Source organism: Glycine max, chromosome 8 (assembly GCF_000004515.6).
Source record: "Glycine max cultivar Williams 82 chromosome 8, Glycine_max_v4.0, whole genome shotgun sequence".
In the NCBI taxonomy this organism is placed as follows: domain Eukaryota; kingdom Viridiplantae; phylum Streptophyta; class Magnoliopsida; order Fabales; family Fabaceae; genus Glycine; species Glycine max.
The window spans coordinates 10634346-10657105 of record NC_038244.2 but is presented as its reverse complement, the minus strand read 5'-3'; the positions used below and the strand labels follow the sequence as shown (position 1 = coordinate 10657105).

General features: G+C 32.8%; 3 protein-coding genes and 1 long non-coding RNA gene across 4 annotated transcripts; 3 read left to right on the top strand and 1 right to left on the bottom strand.

The window, feature by feature from the left end:
- Window positions 1-3076: 3076 nt before the first annotated feature.
- On the top strand, window positions 3077-8041 carry LOC100789264 (protein ALTERED PHOSPHATE STARVATION RESPONSE 1). The gene is made up of 5 exons (XM_006585221.4): window positions 3077-4749; window positions 4858-4935; window positions 5607-5812; window positions 6662-6885; window positions 7030-8041. The coding sequence occupies exons 1-5, from the start codon at window positions 3696-3698 to the stop codon at window positions 7691-7693; spliced, it is 2226 nt and encodes a 741-aa protein (XP_006585284.1). The 5' UTR covers window positions 3077-3695; the 3' UTR covers window positions 7694-8041.
- LOC106799729 (uncharacterized) lies at window positions 7795-8691 on the bottom strand. Its single transcript, XR_001389466.3, has 2 exons — window positions 8219-8691; window positions 7795-8014 (listed from the first exon to the last, which is right to left on the bottom strand). It is a non-coding gene; the product is annotated as an uncharacterized lncRNA (long non-coding RNA).
- A 976-nt stretch (window positions 8692-9667) lies between these two features.
- Window positions 9668-12076, top strand: LOC100819376 (uncharacterized). The gene is made up of 4 exons (XM_003531312.5): window positions 9668-10592; window positions 10868-10921; window positions 11039-11223; window positions 11768-12076. The coding sequence occupies exons 1-4, from the start codon at window positions 10019-10021 to the stop codon at window positions 11855-11857; spliced, it is 903 nt and encodes a 300-aa protein (XP_003531360.1). The 5' UTR covers window positions 9668-10018; the 3' UTR covers window positions 11858-12076.
- Window positions 12077-20956: 8880 nt separating this feature from the next.
- LOC100818839 (ethylene-responsive transcription factor) lies at window positions 20957-22528 on the top strand. The gene has a single exon (NM_001358349.1). It carries the CDS (start codon window positions 21238-21240, stop codon window positions 22174-22176), a length of 939 nt encoding a protein of 312 aa, NP_001345278.1. The 5' UTR covers window positions 20957-21237; the 3' UTR covers window positions 22177-22528.
- The last annotated feature ends 232 nt before the right edge of the window (window positions 22529-22760 follow it).

The following is a 22760-nucleotide window of genomic DNA, read 5'->3' as shown; positions in this document are numbered from 1 at the left end:
CATCGAATGCAAGAATTAACTGATGTAAGATTGTAAATAAATTTTATCGTTTATAATAATTTATTTGACTAAAATATTATTATTTTTTATAGAAAATATGTGTGATCAAGAAAAAAAAACTAACACTGACTCAATTTTTTTACGACTACGTTAGATAATTAGCTTCATTTAAAATCGTCTCAAACCAAATAACAAGATACCTTGTTTTATAGTATTATTTCCTTTTTATCATGGAAGAAAAACCTAAAGTCTTGTATAGGGTAGATGATAAAAACCTAAAGTCCTACTAATAGGGTAGATGATTCATGAGCGATTGGATTGATCCTCCTTTTCTGTTCGGCAATAGCATTATATGATATAGAAAACTATTTGATAAGAAATATGTAAAAGTGGTAGGATGGTCCTACAATAGTACAACCAACTGAGCATCATAAGATCTATCCAATTAGTTGCATTTAAAACTTGAAAAACCGCCATTAAATGCACAAAATTGGGCGATTTCTAAACCCACACACACACACAAAAGCCAAAAATATGTGAACAACCTCATGTCATTGTTGATCTCTACACATTTTTGCATTGGAATAAAAAGGTGTCGATCCAAGCCCATTTTATTTCCCTCCTTTCTTATTTATATTCAATCAAACAACACAATATTCTCATTTCTTACTTACCTATTCCTTGTGTCTTTTCCATTTTTTTTTTATCATTTTCCTCCTACCAGACAAAGTGATAAATGTTTAATAACATTTAAAAATAAAGAATAAAAATAATAATGTGAAAAATGTTTAATAGTTTTAATTCTTAAAAATAAGTTTAATTAATGATCAAGTTGTGCCAAATTAAGAATATAATGAAAAATATCTTTATGTTAAAAAGGGAAAACAAATTTTAGTAAAATAATCGAGAAAACAACGTGTAAGATAATTTTATATTATTTAATTATAAATTTATCAATTTTTACACGTTAAAAATTATATCAACAATAATTTGTAATAAATTAATAATATAAAATATTTTATACTAAACTCGTAAGAATGTGTAAGTTGATAGTAGTACTACACTAGTTTAGCACACCACATAAACCTCATAAGTAATTGTATTCTCGACCATGCAAATCAACTCCGTAATTGTCTTTTTTTTTTTTCTTACTGAAACTTCGTAATTGTTGTTACTGTCATGTTTGATTTCATCAGCATCTTGGTTAGATATGATGAAAAAGATTGGGCAGCCCACAGAAGGGAATTACCTGTTTCTTTTAGATATATATTTTCTATTTATTAATTGAAAATATTTTAATAAAAAATAACAATTACTATATTTATGCATCCTTAATCAAATAATAGGCTAGGCAGCGGCGTTACGAGAAAGAGAAGAGAAGCGGGTTTCAAGGGCACTTTTGCCTTCTGACAACAAACCTTTTTTTTTCCACTAACAATAATATAATAATAATATTTGTTGTTTCTCCTCTTCGTTCCTTATGCATCGCGGGATGGAGAGTGATGCTTACTAGTTGCTAGTTGCTGCCTAGCTTCTTTTGACTTTCTCACTCACACTCACACGTTACATTCCACATTGGTACTTTGGTAGCTTTACCTTTGTCATTTTATTTTTTAATACTACTATTAATAAAACCCTTTTATTTTTATAACAATTTCTGATTTTTATACATGTGCTAATTAAGTTCTGATTTAACCTTTTATTTATTTATTTTTATGACCAATTCGAATTATCTTTAGAGTTTAGAGCCATTCCAATTTCTTTGCGTGTATTTGAATGTTTTCAATTATACCAATATCAATTCTAAAATTATATATTAATAGGATTTTCGAAATTAATTATCTTGATATATTTAAAAGTTTATTTTTAACTAATTATATCTTCATAGCATATTTTAGAATAATTCTTCGTTACTTTCAAATATTCGCAATTATTTGGAAACGTTATTATTATTTTGATTAGTTTACATGAATTGGAAATTATAAATATTTTGATTAGTTTACATGAATTGAAAATTTTAAAATTAACCCTGAAACTTTTGAAATTTGAAATTTCTGATTTGAATTTTTTTTTTGAAAATCATAAATGTACATAATATTCTCTTTCTAATCACATATTATTTACGTAATATTATCTTTATTTTTATTTATAAAACACAAGTTTAAAATAATGTTTGTTTTTTTACAAGATTTAATTTATAATATTTCTTATACTAATTATTTTTAGATTAAAAATATTCTCATTAAAACATTAAATGAAAAAAAAATAATATATTGACAAATCAGAGAAAGAAATATTAATAATTTTAAAAAAACTTATAAATTTAAGATAAATTTATTTCTATCAATTAAATTAATATTTTTTAATCCTAATGAATGAGATAATTCACCATATAAAGAAAAGAGGGAGTAAAAGTTATTCGTATTTAATTAAAAATATTTCTAATTGACCCTCAAAGTTTTATTGTGAAAATTTCATGCTAACGTGTATAACTTTACTTCGTTTAATTAAGTAATAAAGAAAGATAAATGATAGATAATTTATGAGTATCAATTTTTTAAAGTTATTAGAACAATCACTATTGTTAAGTGTAATTTATTCTTTAATTAATTCTAACATGCACGATAAATATTATTTCTATATAATTAAATTTCATAATAAGTAAATAATTTTAAATATATAACTCACATTTTAAATTTATATAAATGTCTTAATTTATATGTGATATAAAATTATTTTTAATGAGAAGAGAAAAATCATTACAAAGATTTAATTAAAAGAAATAAGAAAATTGAAACTACCAAAGTGTATATTTTGATTTTAATTTGTAATATGAGAGTATGTTTTTTATTGTACATGAGAATATATACGTAATAAAAAAATATAATGACTAATATTTAATTATTTTAAAATAAAATGATGTTTTCACAATTTTGATTCATTCGCAGTACTTTAATTTTAGAAATTAATTATAATTTAATGTACTTACAATTGTTTTTCAATGCAACGACTGAAAAAGTAAAAAAAACCGAAGCCAACACACAAAACGAGGTTCACCAGTGAAGTAAGTAAGTCGTTCACGTTTTTTGTTTGTTTCTCTTTCTGCACCTTTTTGCCATCTCTGCACAACGCTCATTGCTCTTTGCAGAATCTCTGCAACAAGGTTATTCCATTCACACTCAAAAAAACCAGAACAACACTGATACGCTTCAGGCTTCCCTTGATGGCTTTGTTTTGATGACCTTCACCTACCCTCATTGCTTCTCCTTTCCTTCTTTCTTTCTTTTGTTCTGATTGAAACCCACTCAATAACTTTTCAACCACCAATTGTCTTCCTTTTCCTTACAAAGGGTCCTGTCCCTTTCCTACTAACCTAAGTCCTAAGGTCTCTCATTTTTCTCATTTGCTGCATCACCATGCAACTTGGGGTGCTCACTATTACTCTGTTCGCCACTGTCTGAAACATAATTAAGGTTCCATTTTGACCAAGGAGGTCTTGCTTTTCCAGCTGTCAACTTTAAGGGTTGTGATATTTTAGTTTTCATCTTCATTGGGTTTGTTTTGCTTTTTTTTTTTTCTTTTCCAAGTGGGCCTCTTGGAATGTTGTGTGTGATCGTGAATGTGAATGTGTGAAGCTCTGAAGAAAAAGTAATGGGGTGGTGTGGGGGTTGATCAAAATAGAGTCTTTTCTATGAATGCTTGGTGAACTGATAAAAAGGGCAGAAATGGGTGCTACGAACTCAAGAGCGGAAAAGAATGAAGCTCTAAGTTTGTGCAAGGAAAGAAAGAGGTTCGTCAAGGTGGCTATTGACTCAAGATATGCTTTAGCAGCTGCACATGTTTCCTACATTCAATCTCTTCGAAACGTTGGCATTGCTCTCCGGAGGTATGCTGAGTCTGAGGTAGAGGTAGAGTCATCTCTGTCTATATCTGACAAAACTCCTTCTCAAACTAGTTACCCTTCTCCATCATCACCTTCTCATGTTGCTGAGGTTGAGGTTTTGGAGTCACCTTTGCACAATGAGAGTCCTCTTTCGCCACCTGTGGCCACCACTCTTAGTTACATGAGGTCAGGTGGTAGTGCTGCTGTCACTGTTAGGATCAATGCCTTTGGTAACAACTATTTGGATGATGAGTCCACTGTGGTTCCAATGCCTCCACCTCCTCCTGAGTCAGGTGCATCTTGGGATTTCTTTGACCCTGGGGAGGACAGTGAGAGCTTTAGGTTTGCAGTGCATTGTAGTGAGTCCAGAGACTTCAGGGATGAAGAAAAGGGTGATCAATGGTTACATGTTGGTTCTGATGGGCATTGCATGGTGCAACCACTCCTGGATGACAAGTTTGGTGGAAACTTGAGCAATGCTGGAATGGGAAATGAGTGTGGCAACTCTTATGCACACTGCAATGATCATTCTACTGTTTCAAGAGGAGTTGAAGGTGGAAATGGAATTGTTGATGGAGAATTGCGAGAGCTGGAGTTGCCAAGTGCTGCAGGTGGTTTGAGCCGGGCTGTCGCAGACAAAGATGCTGGTGGAAGGTCCAGTGCAAAGAGGGAGAAGAATATGCCAGGAAAAAATGTGTGCACAGAAAGAGAGGATCCTTCAGAGTTCATAACACACAGAGCTAAAGATTTTCTCTCCAGCATAAAGGATATAGAGCATAGGTTCGTTCGAGCTTCTGAGTCTGGTAGGGAGGTCTTGAGGTTGTTAGAGGCAAACAAAATAAAGGTTGGATATTCGGAGGCAAAAGGTAATTGCTTGAAATTAGATTTTTTTCTTCTTCTTCCAGATGCTAAACTTCATGTGAATTTTGTATGCAATAGTGAAGTACTAATCTGCTTCTGACTTCTTCTCATAGGGAAGTCATCTACCACGGCGTTGTTGTCTGCCGTCCAGCCTGTTTGTTGCGGTAGAAAGGCTTCACCTGTTTTCCAGGGTAAGTTGCATCAATTCTGTAAATAGACACTGATTAGCCTTAAATACTACTTGATGATTTGGGCTTGCCATTTATTCTTTGAATTTGGCTTGCTACTCTATAGAAGATTTCTAGATACGTCATCAGCTCTTATTCAGTTCCTCCATTTCTTGACAAATGAAATGAAACTGTTCTGGACATGACACAAGCTTAAAATTTAAGCTGTCGTTAGTAATTTATATAACTAATTTCTATTTTGTGTATGGTTTGCTGAATGTTTTAAGTTTGGTGATAAATATGATTCTTACCATTTGGATTAAGGTAATTGTTTTCTGGAATAACATGCAGTAATCTAGGTGGTATCCTTCAATTCATGAGGTTTGAATTTTCATTTGGTTAATGGATAAATAATGGTTTGTTGTAAAGGTAAGCTATGCTGACATCAGGTTTTGCTGTGTAATGAGTTTGGAAATAAGAAGGTATGCAGTGTTGTTTTGTATTTGATGCAATCCAGTCTACCTGTAAGTTCCTTAACTAGAGCTACAGGGGTGTCAATATTTTTCAATTTTTTTTCCTGGTTAGTTTTTACTCTAACATTTAACTACGAGGTCACTGTTTTGTTAGCATGTTGATGTTTGATTCTTGAAAGATGAATATTTAGGATGGACTAATATTTATTCCCTTGTGTGCAGAGCCTGCCCAAAAAATTATTAGTTGGAAAAGGACAGCATCTTCTCGATCATCCTCATCCAGGAATGCTTTGGCTACAAAAACAAAGGAAGATATTGATGATAGTGGAAGTGACTTTGTTGAAGAATTCTGTATGATTGCTGGAAGCCATTCATCCACTCTTGACAGACTATATGCCTGGGAGCGAAAACTATATGATGAAGTAAAGGTATTACAATTAGCATGAAAATGAAAAAACAGTAAAGGGTTTGTGATGAAAAACACTGAAGTATTTAAATAAAGCATGATTTAATTGCATGAACATGAATTGCCTGATATCTGAGGATACTAATTTACATATAATATCTTTAGAACATCAAATCAATAACAATTTGAGTTCCTTGGACATTTATGCCAATAGTAGTTTGCCTTGCCACATTGAAATCATAAATTGTGGTTATCTTGGGATGCTGGCTATAAAATGAATGGGTATAAGACGTATGCAAATTCATGATTCCTTTGTCCTTGGAGAATTCTTGGGTGAACTAAAGCCTCCTCATCGTCTTTGAAAGTACATAGCCAACATTGTGTTCATCTTTAGTGCTAATTCGTACTTCAGGGCTAGTTGTTATCTAATGGTGTTGTAGATAATTCACTAGAGAAGTAGTATCAATAATTTTTTCCATTCATTATCCATAGGTAATATGATGTAGAAAATAAAGGGAGTTAAACTTTTCTAGCAGTATTTTACTGCACACTCCATTTTTCAAAATCTTAGTGGAATTTACCTTCAATACCCATCCCACTACAATTCTCGGACGGGTTCATGCAATTTGTCAACAATAATCAAAGTGATACCTCATAAGTTACTTGCACCATATAAATAACTGTTACTTAAAAGGAAAAGAAAAAAGTTAAAAGTTAAAAATCTCTATCTATAATATGCATTTATTCAATTATTCCTTTCTCTCCTCCAAATTCTTTTATTATTATGTTTGTGCTTGTTAAATGTGTTGCACCTCCAAATTTTGTGTTTTCAATCCTCGATCATTTTGACCTCCTGTTCGGCTATCTGTAGGCTAGTGAATCCATAAGGAAGGACTATGACCGAAAATGTCACCAGCTTAGGCATCAATTTGCTAAAGATCAAGGCACTCATGTGATTGACAAGACCCGGTCAGTTGTGAAGGATCTGCATTCACGCTTAACAGTGGCTATATATTCTGTTGATTCAATATCGAAACGAATTGAGAGAATGAGGGATGAAGAGTTGTTGCCACAACTTTTGGAGTTAACAGAAGGGCAAGTGAGGGGTTCTGGATTTTATCTTTATCTTATTATTACCTTGAAGCTTTACTTTCTCTGTTATCTTTAAACGACTATTCCTTGCCAGTTGAGTGTTAAAGCTTTAACTACTAATTACTTAGGAAACTACTGGTTGTGCAGATTGATCAGGATGTGGAAGGCTATGCTTGAATGTCATCATGCACAATACATCACCATCTCTTTGGCATATCATTCAAGGAGCACACCAGGAACCTTGCAAGGATATGCACGCAGAGACATAATGACTCAGCTGCTAGAAGAAGTTGAGTTCTTTGGTCTGAGTTTTGCTAACTGGATTAACAGCCTCACCTCATATGTGGAAGCTGTCAATGCGTGGCTGCAAAACTGTATACTGCAACCAAGGGAGCGTACCAAGAGCAGAAGACCGTTCTCTCCTCGCCGAGTTCTGGCCCCACCTATTTTTGTTCTTTGCCGTGACTGGTCTGCTGGGATCAAGGTTTTACCCTCTGAGGAACTAAGTCAGACAATCAGAAACTTTTTGTCTGATCTTCACTTGCGGACAGAGCAGCATAATGACCAACTTCTCAAGAAACAGAATTCTGTCAATGCAAGTACTACTGAAACCGAGAGCAAACCTAACGAAGAGAATGAAGACGAGTCCACGAATTTGAGCTGCATACATGCAAGATTAACAAAGGTTCTTGATCGGCTGACCAAATTTTCTGAGGCATCATTGAAGATGTATGAAGATATCCGGCAAAAAAGTGAATCAGCTCGAAATGCATACCATAATTGCAGAACTATCAGGGCCGAAAAATTTTAATTCTTCAAGTATATAAATTTTTTTTTCTGCTGTGCTAGCTTGACATTAATTTTTATATATGAAAAAAACACCAAAAAAAAAAAACTTTAAACACATGAATGTTCATGGTCCTTGTTGGAGAAAGAAAATCGTGAGATGAAAAATGGGGTGTAAGTGTCTGTAAATGAGCTTTCAGTACATGTTATGATGACTAGCAAAGACTATGTTGCTTTGCTTTGTTAGTAGAATCTGAGATACTTACTTCACTGGTGGTTTGTGGTAGACACTGTTTTTGTACGTGGGCCATTGAAACAGTATCCGTTGGCATAACAGCAGCAAAGGCTACATGATAAAACTAAATTCTCATTACTTTTTGGTGTCATTAGATCTTAAAAAAAAAAAAGGGGGAAGGATAGACCCTCTGCAAACAAAAAACTAACATTTGCCCATTAAAAAAAATAGTTAACAATTTTTTTTACACTAATTAAGAAAAAAATAAATTTATGTTCAACATTAAGAAAAGTAGTAAATTAAGTTGCGGCGTACCTATACTGGACCCCCATTTTGATCCCGAGCGACATGTCAACGCTCCCAACGGCTTCCAAAATGGCGAAGTACTTGGCGGGGTCGAATCCCGGCTTCTCGGACGAGTCCAGTTAACTGCTTCATGCAGAGGTCACGATGCTCGTCTTTCGAGATCTCAACGGGCGTTGAAGTAATCGAACACCTTCTCCTGAATGTCCACGCTCAGCTTCGTGACGACGAATGCAACGGGGTTTAGGTGTAGGGTTAGTCTCTGGATTCGCCTTTCTGGTTCGGAGTTTGGTGGGAATTGGAGAAGGAAGTCGGTGTTGATAAAAATATTGTTCAATCAATCATTTGCGATCATATACATAAGGGGTGTTTGTTTGTTTGGTGTTGGCGATGCGGAATCGGTAATGGTCATAATCGATAACGTGGCTTTCAAGCGATGATCACTCGTGACTGATAATAACGGAACAAAATCAAATCTTCCCCAGAATTTGTCGTCATAATTATTTTTTAAGTTAGTAGTATTATGAATGTTACAGTAGTACGTACTGTGTTAATTAGTTTACTTTGGTTTTCCTATATAATAGTAATATATTTTTAAAAATATATGAATATTTATTCTAAATTTATGTATTAATAAATGTTTAAGTTATTCGGGATTTAACACGATTTTTTGTTTATATGATTATATGCGCAGATTTTATATTTTACGAAATTTAAAGCTATATAAAACCATTTATTCTTTTATCCTTTGAATGATGACTTTGATAGTTATGGCCCATACGGCATCTTTTATCTATGTAGCTTATTGCCATTAAATAACTAATTTTGTGCTTGCACGATCAGTCCACACCACCTCGTGTCAGAAAAAAAAAATACATGTTTTCATCTATATTATTCCATCTAATCTCAAATATAAGCAAACAATTTTTTTTATCTCAAATATAAATAAAAGTAACTAACTTTGCTTTATCTAATAAGGTTATCTTTAAAATATTCTTCATTTAATAGGATCATTTTTTTATATATTTAATATCAAGTATCAATAAAGAATAATTTAAAAAAAAAACATTTTTATTTTAGAATTAACACAATTTAATGAACTTAATTAATTTTTTAATGTGTGAAATTAATTTGTTTTTATTATAATAGAAACCGGGAGGAGTATTGAATAAAATTTCTTCATTGGTTAAGTGAGTTGAGATCATGATTAAACTAACTTTATGGTTATAGAAATTCGGCAAAAATCAGACTTGCGGACTAATCTCTCTCTACTTGCAGCCCTGGTCAAACAACGGGGCCACGTTGTTACTTTACGGGGTCGATAGTAGGCCTGGCCCATTGGGCCGATGATCCGGCCCTAAATTTAGTTGCCGCGCCGTATTTTTCGAAAAAGAAAAATTCAAAGTTGAAAACCCGCTTTTACCCGCCCCTAAATCTTTTATTTATGGCATGCTATGCGTCACTCACATTCTTCTCGCGCTCATTTCAGAAACACTGAGTGTCCCTACTCTCTAACCTTTTCTCTCTCACTAACCCTAATCCCAACTAATTCGAATTTCGCTTCCGTCGTGTCTCCTTCCATTTCACAAGGTCAATTCATCTTAACCCAATTCTTCTCTTTCTTTTTGTTCTTTTTCTATGTAGTCTCTTGTTATTTCTGTTCCTTAATTCCGCGCGTAGGTACAACATTTCACGCCGCTTAACGTTAGGGTTTCAAATTTGACAAATCTTGCCAATTCGTTTTTTTCTTTTCTCCCTCCTTTTTAAAGCAATTCGCCGATTCGGTTAAAGATTTTCAAAATCCAAAATTTCATGGGAAGCAACGATAATTTCGGCGACGGGATTTTCAAAACCCGTCCCCATCTGGCGGACGTCACGAATCTCCCGGCCAAAAGGTCGTTTTCTTTGGTTTCCGGCGACGGTGGGGACTTGCAGTTCACCAAGAAAATTCGCTTAGGGGTGGAAAATTTAGCAAAAGGGAAAAGCCAAATGCAATTCGGAGCACATGCCTACCTTAACAACGAGGTCCTGTTGCAACCAAAAGAAAAACACACCATTTTGTTACCGTTTTCGGATGATACTTTGCACTCGTTTCAAAATCCCAGTTTGACCGTGGAGGGAATGGAGGAGCAGAATCCGTTGGATTTGGAGAATTTTAAATTTGGGAAGGAAGGGGACGGAATTGTTGCCACTGATCGTGCGGTTGAAAGTGGTGGCAAAGATATTTGTGACGTTGAGAATTTGGGATCTCCCAAGTGTGGGGCAGAGCAAATGCCAACAATTTCTGTTTCTAATGATTCTAATTTTCTGGGATTGAAACCGTGCTCAAGTTCTGTTACTGAAGCTGCGGACCTCAAATCTTGCACTTGTTCCTTTTGCTCCAAAGGTAGTAACAATTTCCATGTATACGTTTAAGTATTTCATTTTCCTTATAGATGCAGTTCTTTAAGTATTTTTGGTACTGTTCTCTAATCAAAATTAGAGTTTTACCTTGATAATATGTGTGATAAAGATTTGCATTTGAGGTCAACATAGATTACTATTGGAGAGCAACTCCTAAAACACCTAAGGAAGTATGTTTATGTTTTGTCCTTTTGTTATGGGAAATTTGTGTTTTGTCTTAGTATGTAATGAATGTGTTTTGCTTATGTTGATCACTAGCTGGTTATATCTGGTCGGATCTCCATTACCAGGATGCCAAAGGTAGATTAAGTGGTAAGTTCTACAAATCATTTTAGATTTTTTTGTTCTGCTATATTCAAGTATTGTTATATTTTTCTGCTTCCATCAGATTCTTTTTTTTTTCCCCTAAGCTCTCTTCCTTTTTGCTAGCTATAAAGAAGAGTCAGAAAGAAGCAAAAATGATCATTCAGAAGTTTTCTGGATTAGAGAATACAGTCATGCATGACCAGCACCGAAGTGAGGAATCATTGAAGTTAGAATTGTCCCTTGTGCATCAGTGGAAGTCTCTCTTTCTTCAAATGCAGAATATGTATACTCAAGAAAGTAGCCAACTTGTGAGTTTTCAATGCTATCACTTACATACATGGGCTTAGTATTTCAATCCTACTTGAAATGTTAAATTCCATTGCCATGTTTCTGAATTGAATTCTGTGTTTTTTGCAGTATCCATTTTCTTTTATGTTGAGTGCATACTCCTCTGGATCTTTTGATTATATAAATAAATGTTAACTTTTTGTTGCATATGGGGAGCAGTGTTTGAGGTTTAATTGACTAGTTAGCTTGATTGGTTAATTTGTTAATTGTTAGTTACTTGTAAGTTCTATATATAGAACATGTATCACGCAGTTTCTTATATCTTTCTCATTTTTTATCAATTCCAATTTATTGATTTTCTCATTCTCTATTTTCTTTTTGGGCTCAACCAATTTTAGTCAAAGATAGCTTCTGTAAAAGCCATTTTTTAGAAAATATTGTAGGCATATATTTATTTAGTAATTGATATGCTATGTCATGAAGGTTAATTTCTCTGATCTGTATCCCAGTTTATTGTTTCCATTTCCCCCCCTAATGCTTTTAATGATTTGATTTTGCTTTCAGGAAACAAGCTTTGAGACACTTAAAAATTTGAGAGAGAACTGCAAAACCGATCTTGAGTTGAATGACAATAGCCATCATCAAAATCAATAGTTGTTTCAATCTGTTTTTTCCCTGTAAGATTGCTTTGCACATCAGTTTTTTGTCTCTAAATTTCAATTAACATGCATATGCTCGCCCACCTTTAACTTCATCTGTATATTTTTTGAACTTGGTGTCTATAGAATACCTGCAAGTATATGTGTACATTTGCCACATCATCTGTTTCCACCGCCTCTTGTATGATTTGAATGTACTTGCTTTGGAGGATAACTATTCTGCGTGTTTTGGGATGTCCCTGAGGGGACTGAAAGATGATTTTATGCTACATGCTGCTCAAAGTTATTTGGTCCATAGTTTTTTCAATCCTAAGATTGGTTTCAATGAATGTTTGGCAACAACGATTTTAAAACTCTCTTCAATGATGTGCAACTCTTTAGCTTGAATAGGAAGGGTGCTGGGTATGTGAAATTGTCTTTAGACAGTCTTAAGCTGCAAAAAGGATGGAATTCATGGTTTGTTAAACAGTTTCTATCGTAAGATAGCGCCTAGTGGAGCGCTCCGCCATTAAAATAGTCAGCCTTGTGGACTTCCCATTTCATGGGATGAAGGCCTGTTTGTCAATGTCACGGGAATTTCTTGAGGAAACGTGGATTTTTTTAAGATCATGCAGTTGATTTTGCTTTATTGTAGGATATGTCAATGTAAAAGTAAGTCAGTCTGATGCTCGCTTTTTTTGGTTTAGTTAAGAAATGGTCAACTATGGGTTGGTGTCTTGGTGATCGAGAATGCGGTATGACTTTTTTTTCCACCTGAATTTTGATCTCCTTCGTTTAGTTGAATATTGTCTACACGGATGGGTGATTCAATTTCATTGTTAGGGAGCGTAATATTAGATAAAAAATGCTTATAACACGTGTTTGAGTTGGTGGGAGTTGATGGTTGACTATAAATTTGTGGATTTTGAGAACTACCATTAGTAGGTGGTTCTACATTGGATGAAGGATGTATATACCACATGTGTGGGGGTGGTGGATACATAACATATTGTGGTGAATTTTGAGAATTTTCACTAGTAGGGAATGATGGTGGACACATAACATATTGCGATAGATTTTGAGAATTTTCAATGGTATGGGTTGGTCGATACATAACATATTGCGGTGGATTTTGAGAATTTTCACTAGTAGGGAGTGATTGATTTTGAAAATAACTATAGTAACATTGATAATTATATTAATTGAGATCCATTTCAGAGAGAATAAAAAAAATTAACATTTGATAGCAACAAAAAAATAAGCACTACAAGAATTGTGCAAAACATGTTCAACAATGCACAAATTTATAGTGAATAGTGTAGCACAGTGAAGTATCATTTTCATATCAACGGTAATACACAATAGTAACATTTCCATCAATGTTCAAAATCCTTTCCCATTAATTACTTAAGTTATTCAATGGTCCAGATTCATCCTCATTAATAAAATGGATGTTCCAAATCGTCCAAAGTCTTCCCACATTCACAAAGGGTCTAGAAGGTTTTCCTCACTTCACCACCTACCCACTCCGTGCCTTTTTATCTTCTCGAGAGAACATTTTCTCTCTTCCTCAATTCTAGAAGCTTCCCCCTCTGCTCCTATCCATCTTCTTCCTCTCTGCCATCGTCCCTTCGTCTCACGTCACCTTCGCCATCGTCAACACCTCTGGCCACCACCGCAACACCTTCGTTTGGCCTCACCTTCACTTCGCGTCACCACCTTCGGTCATGGTAGTGTCTCGCATCACCTTCTCTGGCATCAACACCTTCGGCCATGGTCATGTCTAGCATCAACACCTTCGTCATGGTGTGTCTATCGTCATCTTTACTGCGTTTGATTTTCCCCTTTACTGTTTTGCTTGAATATGAATTAAAATTACTTTATTTTTTCAAATTTGATGGTTTTTTTATTTATTGTGGTTCTTCAACGAGTTTATGTTCTCCGTTCTTCTCTTGGACAATTATTTTCCCTCGTGTTAAACTTGTTTTATGTGAGAAAATCATTTTTTTAATAATTAGATATTTGTTATATATGAGAAAATCATTTTTTTAATTGTTAGGTATGGTTTCTTATATATAAGAAACGATTCTCAACAATGAAGGAATACACCTTGCCACGTTAGTTTGTTCGAGTGAAAAAAAAATTAACAATTTCTTTTCATTAAGCACTGGAAAATGTTCGAGTGAAAAAAAAATTAACAATTTCTTTTCATTAAGCACTGGAAAATGCAGGTAAGTATACACATTTATTGTTGCAGTACACACAATGAATATATTTGTGTGAATGTCCTATATTGTGAGTCATTAATTGTAAGGATGAAGAGTATTTGTTTCAAATTAAATTGTATCAAGTTCGTGAAAATATAAAACAATTGGCAAATATTTTACAACTTATCAAAATATATCTATATAAAAATGACTAGTAATTCTCTGTCGCAAACCCTTTTTAGCTTGAACTTTTAGGCCTGATAAGTAGTTAGGCTCTGTTCGATTTACCATACAGAATTAATTAAGGATGGAAATAAATTCAGGGGATTGATGGAGGAAAAATAAGGTGAAAATGAATTTAAAAATGGTGAGATTCATTTGTATTATTTCTTATCTATCTCTCCTCATCTCTTTAACAAACGCGCCTTAGCTTTCCTTTTTGATGCCCGCTATTTGGCAAGTCCGTATCTCTATTAAAGTGGGCCAAATTTTAATTTTAATTGATCCAATAATCAAATATCAGCGTGACCCACTTTTTTTTGCTCCATAAATCTCAATTAAACTCTAGAAAAGCTATATTCACCTAGGCATTTTTCCACAGTAAACATCCTTTAGGGATTGTTCTCTCTCTTAAATGATCATCAAATTAGAAGCTAAACTGATGATATATATCTGTGTGTGTGTGTGTGTATATATATATATATATATATATATATATATAGAGAGAGAGAGAGAGAGAGAGAGGACTGATAATATATTTCAATATTTTAGGAATTACTTAAATAGTTTTATAATTTTAGGGACTATTTAGCAGAAAGCGTAATAGTTTGAGGATGAAATTGGCATTTAATTCTATTTTTCCACTATGCAACATTGTATGTTTAACTACACAAAATTTGTTTGGATGGAGTTGTCTTAAAAATCAGTATTACGAAGAAAACAAACAAATTGAAAAAAAAAAAAGAATAATATTATAACAAAATCAGACAGAATAAAGATCATTATCTAAAAACATTATAACGTGTAAGATTCGTTCAAATTCATATAATAGTTTTTGTAGTGGTTATCATTTAAATATATTCCTATTCTAGCATTTCCATTTTTAAAATAATTTTAAGTTATAATTTTCTAAAACTTGCATTGCTATTGTTTAATGGGTGTTATGAATTGATAAAGAACAATTTATTCAAATGATTAGACAATATTATCTAAACCCCACATGCCTCATAATTGAGCTAGCACAATGTCAAGGAAATATAAAAATAATGCACATCCAACGTTTGTTTATTTTGGATTAGTTTAGGTAGAGATGACTTTGTCTTGTGTGCGAGAGACTCTACCACTACCTGTTAACTCTTTCCCTTCCTAGGCAACTACTTCCCATTTATTTATTGGGTCTATACATGAAACCAAAATAGAAACATCCCCTAATCCCGGCCCATGCCCCCTGTGAACGACTCCTCCCATGTTTGGAAGCATGCCAAAGGAGGAACTGTCAAGGAAAAATTGACTGGTTACAACTTGTAAGTATGTTTAGAAAGAAATGGCTTCAATTCCATTGCCCCTTCTTCACCAAACTACATGAACAACTAAATGATAGAGTGACCCCTTCAATTTTATTTCATTTGTTGAGTTTTTATCCCATTTCATTATGAGCCATTTTACTCCAACTTCCTTGAAAATTCATAAATTTTCCAACAAAATGGAGCTTATGATAATTGGTATAGACCTGGATAAATATTTTTTTAAAATGCCAGTATTAGCACTTAATGGAGATGGATTATGACAATCATTGATTCCATTCTTGACAAGTTAGAAGATTTCTTTTTTTTTTTTATAAAAAAAAAAAACAATTTAGAAGATCTACAACTACGAACTTGACAATTCATTAACATCATTACTCATTAGTGTGGTCCGAATATGATTCAGGTTGACATGTATAGTTTACGTTTTTCCATTTTAAAAGAAAAAATAGGAAAAGTTGTAACCTTTTTTAGCAATTCAGTGTTTATCGTAGTAGCAGAAGAAAATAATTATAAACCAAATTAAAACTGAAATATGTATCGAAATGGTATGATGTTGACCAAGAGAGCATATACTCTAATTTCAAAATAGGTAAAATCGGTTAGACTTGAACATTTCATAAAACACTAAGAATATTGTTTTCGTGTGAATTTGTAAGTGGGAATATTTTCTTGTTATAATATGTAAAAAAAACGATACTCATTCAAAATTGATTCTTAAATAATATTTACCATAACTTTCTAAACTTTCTTTCTAAAGGGTCGAGTTTGTTCTGGTCTCATGACATGAAAGTATTTTTGACATATGAAATGTCTAAAGCACTTGCTCTTATTGTTAGGCAATTAATCAAACACTGTTGTATTATTTTTTACTTTTACTAGATTCCGAAATTCAGCCACCAACCATTACAGCCAATTAATAATGAAATTCTTTCACCTCTATTAACTGCAGTTAAGGGTGGCTCACGACTTCAATGTTGAAATATAGTCTTACCTTGTCGACCATTAATGGTGGCTGGCTACTTTGGCAGTTTGATCACCATTGCTGGTCATGAATAATCATTACCTGATCTCCTTGTCACTTCGATTATCATAGCAAAAAAAAAGATGTGTTTAAACTTCAAATTGATTTAGGCAAGCCAGTTAAAATTTTCAAGAGTATCATTCATAAGAATTTATTTTTAACAATATTCTTACTTTGATTTTTTTAAAACTTGAACCAATCTTATTATTCTAAAAAATATAATACTTATTTTGAAGTTATTTAATATGATTTAGTATTATTAAAATTATATATGTATTTATCTCAAATTTTAACTCTCCACCTAAAGTATTTTTTCTTTAAAAAAAATACTTACCAATACCTTGAGGTTATGGATTCAATAAAGAAAATGTTTTTTTTAATTAAAAATCACAGTCAAATTATGTTCAAAGTCATGAGAAGCTGTGTTAGTAGTACTTTTTCATAAAACTTTATGTATCTGTATTTCTTTACTAGCATCTCGAGGTATTGGTTAGCATTTAGATTAAAAAACATTAATTTGAATGTATTATTAGTATAAACAGATTATACAATTCTCTTCTAATACATATTATTATTTGATAAATTTGTCAATTTATGTATGATTAGATATATTAAAAACAATAATAATTGAGTTTAATAATCATATAAAATAGTTTTAAACTTTCATTTAATCTTAAATTCTTATTGATATAATTTTTAAAATAATTATCATAAAATTTAATAATTTCATCATATATGATAAGTTATGATTGAATGATAGGATAAAATAATTTTTGTCTCATAATAAAATATATATTACTACTATTAAATAGTAATATAATTTTTTCATGATGGCATGTTATCATAATTAAAATTTTCTTTTTCATGTGAATGATTTCTAATTTTTTATAACTCGTGTTTATAAAGCATGCTTATCAAGACTAAAAAATAGTGGGGGCTACCCAATACATATTATTTTTTCCATAATAAAAACATTTTTTGTCCTGGATGCACTAAATCACTTTGCATTTGTTTTCTAATTAAAATACGTAGTTGTAGTTTTGATTAGTTGATAAAGAGTTGGGAATTTTTGGCATTTTCTATAGGAAAAAGCTCATTCATTGGGCTGATATATTATCTGGCACACATGTCAAAGTCGCTTTCTCTGGCTTATTTTTAAAAAAATGTCGTAGTCAGCTCTCAAAATTGTGGTAGACGAAGCACATGATTATGAAATTGAAATGGTTTTGAAAGAGAATGAACTATAACTACGCAAACGCAACAGAACAGAACAAGCACGTCGCAGTAGTTGGTGCGATTCGAGAGAGTTGTTTTGCGTTCCTTGAAAGTGATATCCACGTAGGAATCGACGTGTGAGCGCGTCAAACAAGGCCCCACATAACCATTGCTATAGAATGTCTATACTCTGATTTTTTGTAAATTCAATTCATAATTATTCCTAAGTTGAAATATTCATATCTTTTCTTGTGTGAATTACTAGTATTAGATGATCATTTTTTAGCTATTTAGTCACTGCAGTACAGTTATATCTACACCTTATACTATCAACTAAATATTCTCTTTCTCTCCTTCATCTGATTTAACCCTTTAAGAAAATTAAAATGTAGATTGTTTGTCCAAAGCTCGCTGATTTTTTATAATAATATAAGACAATATGCAATGTTTTTAAGATTGTCGTCGTAGAATATTATGATTAGGAAATGTCACTTTTGAATAAATTTAAAACATGTATATTTAATCTTTCATATTTTTAAAAACTCAAACATTAAAAAAATAAAAGGGGTCGTGAAAGTCAAAGAATGAACTGTTAAATGAAATAGGAGAATGTGATTTTATAATATATTTATCTCTTATAAACATATTATAAATAGTTTACATGTACAAAATCTTAAGTTTTAACTTTGTTGTCGTCAACTCATTGTATACCAAAAAATATGCACACATGTATCAAAATCAAGTCAAGTTAGATGAATATTTACAAGTTTAAATTTAATTATCGTACCTAATTCTCTTATTCATAAGAAAAATCAAAATAGTTGGATTTATAAAATAAGAGATAATTAATGGCATTATGTACTTAAATGAAGAAAATTGGGTGATGCTTGGTGCCCCACATGCATTTGTCAACGTTTTGACTAAAATAATACTGAATTGAAATTGGACATTTATGCTTCACGTCCTTACCAAGAACAATATTTTTTTGATAGTGCTTTCCGCCGTAAATATTTTAATCATGCGTATAAAAGTTTATTATGATCAGGCAAAAGAAAAATATTTTTAACCATAAATATATTTTAGAACATTAATTTGTAAATAAATAGAAATAATGTATTTTCATCTTTGCAAGTAATAATACAAAATTCTCATGATAATGGGTTATTAAGTTATTAAACATTTTTATGCTATTTAATTATAAATATGTATGATATTTATAGGAATTTCCAACAAAAATAATTTAAGTTCGAAGCAACAAAAATAACCTGAGATTAATATATGTGTGTATATAATATTTATATTAAATGATCAATTTCACAAATTAGTAAGCAACAGTAATCCTATCTGGCTGCATCCAAAATAATGGGAAGAATTATTTAGATATGGGTGGTAAAAAGAAAAAAAGAAGAAAGAAAATGTGAAACAGTGTTGCGTTTAGAAATTAGAGTGATGGAAAAGAGTCCATGGTGACCTTTGGCGAAGGCCAAGGGAATAGAACCAAAAGTCACTTGCCCTCTACAGAGACGTACGTTTGCAAATTGTATGCGATGGGGATCTTACCTTACCATACCATTCGTCGTCAACAATAAACATTCTGCCGCCGCAATTCATGACCCAATCTCTACACTACTCCACTGTCTTATTGTTCAGATAACCATGAGAATCTCAAGTTTTTTTTTTTTTAAATATAATCCAATTCTAAATATAAATATTTTTTTAGCAAAAATTTAAGCATTGATTCATCACGCTATTATGAAAGAATAATTCTTTCCACTAAATCTAATCCCGTTAATACCTTTTCACGTTTTTAATATTATTTTTATTTCATAAATATAATAAGTATTAAATGTGTTTTATACTTTTAAGTTTAAAGTATTTTACTTTCTAGTTTAATACTTTATTCATATAGTATTTGAAAATTTTATAGAAAGACTGGTAGGAGAATATAACACTATTTATTTTCATATGTAAAGTTAAAAAAATTAAACAATGTTAATTCATGGAAATATATAAATGTTTGTTTTCAGTGAGCATTTGTTTCAATGTATTATATTACATTTTGAAAATCACATTCCTAAGTAAGAATACAACAATTACAAATATTATTCATTAGTATATTTCATAATACATTTCGTTATATTTAAATATTCTTAAAATTATTTTTAAAATTTAAAATAATTGAAATAAAAGAATAAAAGTGTAAAAGTATAAGTTATAGTTGGGTTTAGAAAGTAAAACTTCACATTTATATGGGGATGTAACTTTCTCGTTGAGAAAGAGTTCAAAGACATTAAAATTATTTGTCGAAAAGAATCACATGCTAAATAATATGTTAAAATTTTATTCTTTAACTTAGTCCAATGACACAGTGTGATCCATATATCCAACTTTATATAGTTGTAAGTGTTGATTTTTATGAATGTATTATTAACTATTCCAAAATAAAAACTATTATTAGGGAGTAAGATTGTAAGAAATTTTTCTAATATTTTATTAAAAACTAAAGACAGCCATCAATATGAATTTTTTAAGGGAAAAACATCAATAAATTTGAAATAGAGGGAGTATTTTTTTTTTTTGGTATTAAGGGAGTATGATTTTTTATGCCATTAAGAATTAGGATGAAACCATAAATTTTACCTTTTTAGGTTAATTGAGGATGTTTTCATTTGAAGGTACTAATATTTATTTAAGAGACGGACATTTTCTATCATATTATCAACTACAATTATGTGTATTAATTTTTTTTTTAAAAAATACATATTTAAACTATTTAAAAAATGCTAGATAAGATAAGGATGATATTAATATTAATGTTGTTATTTCATTTTGTTTTTTCTCTCAAGAAAGTGAGGTAGAGGAACAATGCTACTTTTGAATAATAAATATATATATATATATATATATATTAATAGACAAGTATGGCCAGCACATGATTGACACGTGTAAGGTAACTGTTTGGGTGGACATTTGGCAGTCACGAATGAGGTATTACCTAGGTGGCCTTTTCCTATAGGATAACCATCACGGAATAAAGGCATTATTGAAGTTGACGCGGCAAGTGAATCATCAAAGAGACTATTGCAAGCAACTTCCACCTCATCAACATGAGTATATAAACCAAGCATGGCTCACCATGGCAATGCAAGAGCCAAGCTCACAAAGTGAGGCCTCTCAAAAAACAAACAAAAGTGACATCAAAATCCCCTTCTCCTTCCTCTTATTCTCTTATACCCCACCCCCACTTCTTAGCTTCATCCCTCTCTCTCTCTCTCCTTCTCAACAATTACTTGCAAGTCTTGAGTTTTCTCCTCCCTGTTCTCTGGTTTTGGAATTGAGACAGGCTTTATTTATAATTTTAAAAACTTGTTTCCCTCCCTCCCTTATTTTTGGGTTTTCTCAACTTGTTCTTGTCATCTTGTAAAACATGGGAACTGCTATAGACATGTACAACAGCAGCAACATCGTAGCGGATTTCCTAGATCCGTATAGTGAAGAGCTGATGAAAGCACTTAAGCCTTTTATGAAAAGTGATTATTTCTCTGCCTCTTCTTCTTCTTCACTCGAATCACAGCCTTGTTCTTTTTCATCTAATTCTCTCCCCACTTCGTATCCCTCTTCCAACCAAATCAAGCTCAACCAACTCACCCCAGACCAAATTGTTCAGATTCAGGCCCAAATCCACATTCAGCAGCAGCAGCAGCACGTGGCCCAAACCCAAACCCACCTGGGCCCAAAACGCGTCCCCATGAAGCACGCTGGCACGGCCGCGAAACCCACGAAGCTCTACCGCGGGGTGCGGCAACGGCATTGGGGCAAGTGGGTCGCTGAAATCAGACTCCCAAAGAACCGCACGCGCCTCTGGCTAGGAACATTCGACACCGCAGAGGAAGCAGCATTAGCGTACGACAACGCAGCGTTTAAGCTCAGAGGCGAGTTCGCGCGTCTCAATTTTCCTCATCTAAGACACCACGGAGCCTTCGTTTTCGGCGAGTTCGGAGATTACAAGCCTCTACCTTCTTCCGTGGATTCCAAACTGCAAGCTATTTGCGAAAGCTTAGCGAAACAAGAGGAAAAGCCGTGTTGCTCCGTCGAAGACGTGAAGCCCGTGATACACGCTGCTGAGCTGGCAGAGGTCGAGTCTGACGTGGCAAAATCGAACGCTGAATATGTTTATCCCGAGTTCGAGGATTTTAAGGTCGAGCACGAGAACCCAATGTTTTCTGGTGAATCTTCTTCGCCTGAATCCAGTGTTACTTTCTTGGATTTCTCGGACTTCTCGGATTCTAATAATCAGTGGGATGAAATGGAGAATTTTGGGTTGGAGAAGTTCCCTTCTGTGGAGATTGATTGGGAAGCTATATGATGACTCGGTGAATTTTCGTTATGTCAAATGGTTGGTTTGGTTTTGCTCTGCTTTTGGGTTTTAGTATGTACTTATTATGTTTTGTAATTTTTTAGGTTTATGTTTCGCTAGTGTCTTTGGCTGCTTCTGCAATGGATTTTTTGACATTTGCGGATGTTTTGCTGAGACACGAGGGTTGCAAATTTTAGGCAGTGAAATCAGAGGGTCGTAGTGATCTTTTTGTGGTCTGCTCGTGTTTTTTGTTACTTGCATGACCTTGGGGGCTTCTACTTGTGTCTTGGCTAGCTACTTCTTGTTCAACTGTAATTAAAGTGCCCTTCCAATATATGAAAAATTTACATGTTCTTGTAAAGTATGGACCATGGAGAAGAACTAAATGGTGTTACCGAATTTTGTTTTATGCTAAGTAACTGTAGTATGAAAATTCGTTACCGGGAGCCAACTTTTACTGATATATATAAGCAAACGGTGTTTGATCTGTTGGCCATTGTGAGTGGTGTCAAATTGTTAGTACAAGCTTTGTTTCTCATCCATACAAGACGTTTGCTAGTATTTATTTATTTAATATTTTATAAAATACTTTT